Genomic DNA, 8,429 nt, shown 5'->3' with positions numbered 1-8,429 from the left:
TTAGTAGCGCTCGTAGTCCGAGAGCCCCCGCGCGTCCGCGAAGAACTCGTCGCGCTCCGAGCGGCCGCGCGCGTCCGCGAGGCGGTCGTCGATCTCCGCGTCGAGGCCCGCGACCATGACGCGGAGGATGCCGTCGACGTTGTAGGCGGAGCCCGACGGCACCCAGAACGCGTAGAGGAGGTCGAGCGTGAGCGCGATGGCGAACGTCATGAGCGCGAAGAGGACCGCCTGGACCTCGAGGAGGCCGTCGCCGGCCGCCACGGCGGCGCCCGTCGCCGCGGCGAGCAGCGGGAAGAGGCAGAGCACGAGCGCGCCGAGCACCGCGAGGAGCGCGAAGTGCGCGAGGGGCAGCTTCCGCTGGAGCGCGCCGAGGCGCCGGCCCCGGGCCTCGCGCAGCGCCTTGACGCTGTCGTAGATGTGCCCGGGCTCGCCCACGGACGTGAGCCACATGACGCGCTCGAGCGCGTCGCGCTTCCGCGCGCCCTCGCCGCCCACGAGCCGGCTCACGGGATTGTCGTCGATCGCCGTGAGGTCGTCGTCGACGTACTCGCGGACGTAGCCCAGCAGCTCCGCCGCGTAGGCCGGCCGGCCCCGGCTCACGAAGGCGACCTGCTCGAGCAGCGCCTTGGCGACGCTCACCTCGCCGAAGAGCGCGATGAAGAGCTGCTCCTGCTGGCCGTAGAGCCAGTTGAACGTGTTCGCGAGCAGCAAAGCGAAGAAGACGTTGATGGCGTTGACGTAGTTCTGGAAGTACTGGCCCTCGTCGTTGGCGAGCACCGCCAGGCCCTCGTCGTTGACCAGGGTGCGGAGCCCGCACGCGACGGGCGCGAACGCGAGGCCCCCGGCGACGGCGAGCGCGAGCGCGCGGCCCGCGGCCCCGGCGAACGTCTGCTTGTTCGCCTCGCCCGCGGCGGACTGCAGGTCCGCGACGAGGCGCTCCGTGCGCGCGCTCTCCGCCGCGCCGACGGCCGACGCGCGCGGCGCGTCGGCGGACACGCGCTTGTCGAAGAGCGGCGTGCCGACGCCCGTCTTCGTCGGGGCTTCGGCGCGCAGCGCGTACGTCGCGGATCTGCGCGTCGGGCCATGGAATGCGCATGTTGTCGATGCCGCCCAGAGGGCCAAAGATGTGGCGAATGTAGGGCGCATCGTCTTGGTGCCGGTGCTCTGCACGGCCTTGGTGTCGGTGCTCGGCACGCGGCTCTCGGTGCGAGCTTCAACTGCTCAGATTGCCACAAGGATTGCCACAGGCAACAAGCCGACCTTCCCGCCAGCGCCGCCGGTGCAAACGATGTTGTTGCTCGCCCTCCAGTGGAAGCTCCTCGCCGCCGTCGCAGCGCTCATGGCGGGCCAGCGCTACGCCAAAGGCAGCGGCGGCGGCTCGGCGTCGGCGGCGGTGCACGCGCTCGACGCGTCGGCGAAGAAGCTGGCCAAGGCCGGCGGGAAGAGAATCAACCTCGCAACCTACACCGAGGGCGTGGAGCTGCTCATGCCGGCCTTCACGGCCTACGGGCGCATCTTCGACAACGCCGCGCGCAAGGACGTGCTCGGCAACGTCGAGAAGCTGCGGAAGCGGTCGCGCGCGCTCGACAAAAAAGAGGGGCGCGCCATGGTGCTCGCGGAGGCGGCCGCGGACCCCGCGGCGGTGTCGGCGCCGGACAGCGCGGCGCGCGCGCTGTTCTGGGTGAACCGCATCATGCACCAGATCGCCGCGAGCTTCCAGAACCTCATCGACCACCGGGACCGGTCGTTCACGCGGTGCGCGGCGGACGCGTACATGGCGACGTGCGCGCCCTACAACCTGCCCGCGCACCGGACCATGGCGCGCATCATGCTCAACATCATCCCGGACCGCGCCGCCTTCGTGAAGCTCTACGGCTTCGAGACCATGGACGACCTCGCGCCCCACCTCGCCGCCTGGATCAAGGCGTCGCAGCCGACGCGCGCGGGCATCGACGCGTTCTTCGCGAAGCACCCGCACCTCGCGCCGGCGCGGCGCTACTAAGATCTCTCGGATTTTACACGCGACACAGGTCTAAGCCGCCACGAGGATGCAGGCGTCGAAGGGGACGTCAAAAAAATCGAGGGGGGAATTTTCGATAACGTAGTCCGACCCTGAGTCATAAATTTCTCCATTCTCCTGAGTTTCTAAGACTGTGTACTCCTTGCCGCAGAAGCCCGACATTTCCTCGCACCACCCGACAGGGGAACTGGCTCCAGGTGCCTCTCGCTCGCAGAGGCGCTTGAACTCGGCCGCATCGTTGATGATGCGAATCACGGATTTGCCTGCTCGCAACTTGCGCCACTCCGTCATCGGCGCCTCACCCGTCTTCGCGCCGCCGAGAACGGAAACGACCATGTCGATGCCCGCGTCGGCACCCTCCTTCAGAAGCGCTTCCTGTTCAAGTTTCAAATTCACGGCCTTCAAAGAGAGCGTGATCTCCGTCGACGACGAGAGCGCGTCGGCGCGAACGAGGTGGTCTTTCATCGAAGCGAGCGCGCCCGTGAGCTTTCCGTCAGCCATGGCCTTAGCGCTCTCGAAATGCCACGCCGCCGCCGAGTCGTCGTCGACCGCGCCTGACTCGATGATGGTGCGGGTGAGCGTCCGCATGTGCCCCGCATCGACGAGGTGCGGTCCAATCGCTGCGTTGGTCATAGGCGACGTCGCCTTTGACGACAACCATCTCGCGATCGCGTCGCGCTCATAAACATGGCCATCTTCCGCGACGACTGGACGCACTGGCAGTGCCGAGGTAATGGGGCACAGGACGTTTTCGACCACGGCTTCGAGGCTGACCCTGGAGACCGAGTCTGCCTTCTTCGAATCGGTCTTCGCCTTCTTAGCCGCTGGCTTCGACATGGATGGTCACAGGGAAGCCCAAGTATTCCCGACGGCGTAGCTCTGCGTTTGCGTTACAGCTTGGAGCAGCCCATCGCGTTTGATTTTAAAAAATGCATGATGCACTCAAGAGGCAGGCAGTGAACCACCCCACGACACCAAGCACCACTAACTGACTACCCCAGAGTCGCGACTTGCTCAAAATGAGTGGTCAAAACAGCTGCAACATGGGGTCAACGAAGCCTGTGAACCACCCGTCCTGGCCGATCGGCAGCTGGAGGGCTGCTCGGCCACGACCTCCACACGGTCGAAATTTATGATCGAGCGCCAAAACCACCAATTTGCTCGAGCTCGAGATCAAAACTGGTCGATAGAGCCAAAACAAGCATATTTCCGGTGGATTCGAGTGGTCTCCAGCGGCCCCAGGGGTACCACCCCCACCACCACCACCACTACCTCACCCCATTCTCAGAGCACCCATCTCAGATCAGCATGACAGTGGTTAAGGTTGTTTGTGCATACCTCTTGGATGCACTGCAGCTGAACACTAAGACCGCGGCCGTTGTTAGGGCGCTCCCCCGGGGTCGTCGTCGAGCATGCGGTAGGCGGCGGCGAGCTTGTCCTCGAGGGGCCGCGCGAGGCGCGCGGCGGCGTCGCGCGCGCGCGCGAGGTCCGCGGCGGCCGCGGCCTCCTCGGCGTCCCAGCGGCCCGCGTCGGCCTCGAGCGTCGCGTTGAGCTCCGCGACGAAGGATACGTCGTCGCCGGCCTTGGCGAGCGCGCGCCGCGCCTTGGCGACGCGCGCGTCCGCCCCCCGGCGCTCGCGCGCGAGCGCCGCGAGGCCGTCGTCGCCGTCGCCGCGCGGCTCGTCGTGGGCCGCGGCGAGCAGCCGTGCCTCGTAGATGTCGCGCTGGCGCGCGAGCTGCGACCGCAGGAGCTCGTTGTACTCGAGCGCGAGGCCCTCCAACTTCCGGTGCACGCGCTCGGAGTCGTCGGCCGCCGCGGGCTCGAAGGGCGGCGCGCAGGACCGCGCGTGGAGCGCCGCGACGCGGCCCAACGAGCTCGCGCGGCCGCGGCCGGAGCGGTCCGGCGGCGGCGGCGGCGCGACCTCCGCGATCTTGCCGCCGGTCGGCGACGCGGGCTCCCGGTCCTCGCCGCCGCGCTGGAGCGCGAGGCGGTGCACGTAGCCCTCGCCCGCGAAGTCCCAGACGTGCTGCGACGCGACGTCGAGCGCGTAGGCGTGGAGCGTCGCGCGGTAGTGGTCCCGCGCGTGGCCCGGCTCCGTCGCGTCGCCGCCGCCGCAGCCCGCGTGGCCGCAGATCAGGCACACCCAGAGCGTGCGCCGGTCGAGCATGTCCTCGGCGCCGGCGCCGCCGCCGGACGGCTCGAGGCCGCACCTGGGCAGCAAAAGGGTGCGAAATTCCCAACTTCAAAGGCTTCTATCTCGGTCGTTTTCCGCTCGTTTCGGCTGATTTTTGGACGAGCGATCATCTCTCGGAGCGCTCTCGAAGCGTGGATGCTTTTTCTAGAACGCGCGCGCGCGGAACACTCACGTTGAAGCGACGTTGAATCACCCTTGTCCTGCTCGAGGCCGCACGCGACGCAGCACGTCGCCGCGCCGACGCCCGACGGATGGAAGCGGCACACGGGGCACGGCGCGTCGGCCCAGCGCCCGAGGCACGCGCTGTGGAAGCTGTGGTCGCAGGCCGTCGTGAAGATGGGGCCCCGCGACCGCAGGGGCTCGAGGCACACGACGCACGTGCTCGCGTCGGTCTCGCGCCGCGGCGCCGCGCCGACCCAGTCGACGCGGTCGACGAACGCGAGGCGCACGACCTCGGGCTCGAAGCTGTTGAACGGCCGCCCGTGGAGCGCGCCGTAGACCGCCGCCGCCTCGAAGACCGACGACAGCTCGAGCAGCACGACCGCGAGCGTCGGCGGCCATCGCGGCGGCTCGCCGTGGCGCGCGACGCGCATGTTCCGCAGCCCCTTGAAGGGCCCGAGCAGCTGCATGACGTCGCTCGGCACGAACCGCGCGGGCACGCCGACCATGGCCAGCGTCCGCCGCCGCAGGTGGTGCGCCGGCGGCTCGGCGCCGGCGCCGGCGCTCACGCTCGCCGCGCCGCCCTGTCCTGTCGTGCGCGCGGGCGCGCTCGTCAGCCGGGCCACGCCGAGGTGCAGGGCGCCCTCGCCGAGGGCCGGGTTGCCCGTGACGAGCTGCACGTTCATGCGGTGCTAGTGCGCGCCGCGCGCCATGTCAGGAGGTCGAGCCCATAAACAACGCATGCGGCACCAAGGCTGGTCCAAGCCGGCGTTGACCATCTGTTGACCTCTTGATGTCACAAGTTGTAGCCTTGTTGTCGACGCGCGACGCCGTCTCAAAACCCCCGAACGTTAGTCCATCGAGAAGCCGACGATGCCCGCCTCGTTGGAGAGGACGTCGTCGAAGGCCGCGACGAGGTCCGCCTCCTTTTCGTAGAGCGGGAGGTCGACGCGGTGGAAGCACGTGTGCGCGCGCGGGTAGCGGGCCTGGTCGCGGTCGACGGACGTGATCGTGAAGGCGCGGCGCGCGCCGTCGCGGGACTGGAGGTGGGAGAAGCCCTGGAGGGGGATGCGGTTCGAGCCCGTGCACCACTGGAGGAGGCGGCGCCGCCGGTCGTCGTCGTACGTCGCCACGGCGGCCCAGAACCACGCGACGACGGCGTGGTCCGCGCCCGCGGCCTCGTAGGCGCCCTTGTACTTCGTGTGCCGCTTCCAGTCGTCCAAATCCAGGCTCTGGGACCCCGCGAGGAGCCGCTGGAGGTCCGCGGCGCTCAACAGGAGCAGCACCTCCACGGGCACGACCTCGTAGAACCCGGCCAGGAACGCCGCGAGCTCGTCGCGGAGCGCGTCGAGCGCGCGCTCCCGCAATCTCAACGCCAGAAACTCGTCGACGTTGTCCGCGGACACGGCGAGCTCCGCGCCGCCCGGCAGCAGCTCCCGCGTCTCCGTCGCGCCGAAGCGCACGTTGTCCACCGAAAAGCTCAGCGCGAGGTCGTCGACGATGTCCCCCGGCAGGTCCCGCAAGCCCTTCAAACTGCGCCAGAGCTCGACGTCGACGTGCCGCAGGTCATCAAAGTCCACGGCTTCGCCCACCAAATGCTTCAGCAGGATGCGGTCGAACTGCGCGTCGATCTGGTGGCCGTCGAACAGCACCTTCCCGAGGCAGCGGCCCGCGAAGCGGAAGAGCACGAGGTGGTCGTCGACGGACACCTTGGCGTCGCCGTTGAGCCCGTAGACGGGCCCGTCGGCGTCGCCGCCGCCGCCGAACGCGAAGAGCCCCACGTCCGCGTCCAGGAACCGCCGCCACAACAGCAGCCAGAACTCGCGGCTCACGCCGCCCGCGTCCAGGCCCTCCTCGCCCTGGAACTTGACGAAGAGCGCCTGGCGCATGCGCGACGGCGGCAGCCGCCCGAAGGCGAGGAACGAGTCCTCGACGAGCGAGTCGCGCCGCACGGAGATCTCCACGCGGCCCGCGTCGTAGGGGATGCGCAGCACCTTGAGCTCCGCGTTCAGCGCGTCGAGGCGCTCCAGGAGGGGGCGGGAGCGCACGAGCGCCGTCTTCAGCTGCGTGCGCACGGGGCACACGGCGAAGCCCGCGTCCGCGCGCGCGAGGTCCAGGATCTCGCCCTCGTGGAGGCCGCCGCGCGCGAAGCCGAGGTCGCCGTCGCGCGCGGGCGACGCGAAGGTGCGGACGACGGCTTCGGGCCGCGACGGCCAGGCCACCGTCGCGCGGTGCGCCTCGAGGCGCGCGTCGTAGGCCCAGGTCACGACGCGGCCGCCGCCGTCGCCGTCGTCCTCGCCGTCGCCGACGTCCAGCGACGCGTCGTCGTCGAAGCCGCCGATGACGGGGATGCGCTGCGTCGTGTGGTGGTCCCGCACGCCCGCCTCCGCGACCTTGCAGGGCGCCGGCGCGAGGCCCGTCGCCGACAACAGGCCCGCGACGAGGCCCGCGAGGAGCGCGACGCCCGCGACGACCGCCAGCACGAAGACCAGACCCTTGCCCGACGCGGCGTCGGGGTCGGACTTCTGCGCCTGGGGCGCCGCCGTGGGATTGGCCGTCGCGGGGAACGCGAGGGTCGTCGCGGCGATGAGCGCCGCGGACGCGGCCCCGTCGGCCGCCGCGGCGGCCCAGCCGTTGCCGCGGAGCGACGCCGTGAGCGCGCTCGCCCCGCCGGCCTCGGCGACGGCGGCGTCCAGGTCGTCGACGACGGCGGCCTCGAGGGCCGCCGCGGCGCCCGCCGTCGTCGCGAGCGCGAGGTCGAAGTAGACGGCCAGGTCGCTTGCCAAGCCCCGGCGGACGCGGGACCGGTCCGTGGCCACCCTCGTCACCTGGGACGCGTCGTCGACGGCGCCGAGGACGTCGACGAGCGCGTCCTTGAAGGCTCGGATTTCGCCGTCGTCGAGGGGCGCGGAGACGTTGCGCAGCGCGACGGCCGACGACACGGTCACGGGAACCATTTCGGCCGTCGGCGTCCGGGACGCGGTCGGCGGCGCGCTCGGCGCGCGCGTCGACGGGCGGCGCGTCGGGGACGGCGTGGACGGCCGCGGCGACGGCGCGGGCGTCGAGGGCCGCGGCGTCGAGGGCGCAGGGGACGGACGGTCGGTCGGCGGCCGCGTCGGCGCGGGCGCGGGCGATGGCGCCGCGGTGGGCGGCCGGGACGGGAGCAACGTCGGCGACGCCGTCGGCGGCGACGACGGCGCGGGCGCGGGGAACGGGCTCGGCCCGGCGCTCGAGGGCGCGGACGACGGCCGCGCGCTCGGGCACGCGGACGGCGCGCGCGACGGCGCCGCGGACGGCGCGCGGCTCGGCGCGGCCGTCGGGGGCACGTAGTCGTCGGCGCAGCTCAGCGTGCACGTCAACCCGCAGGCCTCCGCGGCGCGCACGCCGTCGGCGTCCTGGAACGTCGACTCGCAGCGCGTCGCCGGGCTCTCGGCGACCCAGGCGCAGGTGATGTCCAGGCCGTAGGTCCAGGCCCAGGACGCGTCGTCGACGCAGCCGCTGGGCGACGGCGCCGGGGTCGACGACGACGCTGCGACGAGCGCGAGCGCCGCCGTCCCCAGTCTCATGGAGAGGCTGCCCACGCTAAAAATGGTTCTCCATTTTCCCGGCCGGCGGCCCCAAATCTTCAATGTCGGCGCTCCTGCTCTTCAACGTGCTGCCTCATCGCGGGCGAGCTGCGCGAGCTGTAGGCCATCACCGCGGCCGCCGCCACTGCCGCTCGCAAGACGCGATGTCGTCCGTCGTCTTCAGCGACGAGTTCCGCGTCGAGCAGGTGAACCCCGAGGGCAAAAAATTCGAGAAAGGTGCGCTCCGGAAACACCGCCGCGCGCGCAACAGATGGCGGACGCGCGCCGAGACGCGCGCGCAACGACGGCCGCGCGCCGAGACGCGCGCGCGCGCTTCCCCGCGCCCGCCGCCGACCGCGCCGCCCCCGCGCAGTCGACCGGCTCCTGTGCAAGGGCGTCGTCTACGAGCTCGAGTTCCTCGTCGGCGCGCGCGCCGCGCCCGGAGCGCGCGAAGCGCGCCGAGACCCGAACCCCCCGCGCGCAGACATCA

The 8,429-nt window shown here is 71.0% G+C and overlaps 2 protein-coding genes across 2 annotated transcripts; both read right to left on the bottom strand.

Moving 5' to 3' along the window:
- AURANDRAFT_61230 (hypothetical protein) lies at positions 1-1,146 on the bottom strand (the record flags this gene model as incomplete). Its single annotated transcript, XM_009034814.1, has 1 exon — positions 1-1,146. The coding sequence occupies one exon, from the start codon at positions 1,144-1,146 to the stop codon at positions 1-3; it is 1,146 nt and encodes a 381-aa protein (XP_009033062.1).
- A 4,159-nt stretch (positions 1,147-5,305) lies between these two features.
- Positions 5,306-5,668, bottom strand: AURANDRAFT_16543 (hypothetical protein; the record flags this gene model as incomplete). The annotated part of the gene is made up of 1 exon (XM_009034813.1): positions 5,306-5,668. A coding segment is annotated over one exon (363 nt), but the record flags the coding sequence as incomplete, so codon positions are not given.
- Positions 5,669-8,429: the final 2,761 nt, after the last annotated feature.

Source organism: Aureococcus anophagefferens (assembly GCF_000186865.1).
Source record: "Aureococcus anophagefferens unplaced genomic scaffold AURANscaffold_2, whole genome shotgun sequence".
Lineage (NCBI taxonomy): Eukaryota > Pelagophyceae > Pelagomonadales > Pelagomonadaceae > Aureococcus > Aureococcus anophagefferens.
This window is presented reverse-complemented; position numbering and strand designations above follow the sequence as displayed.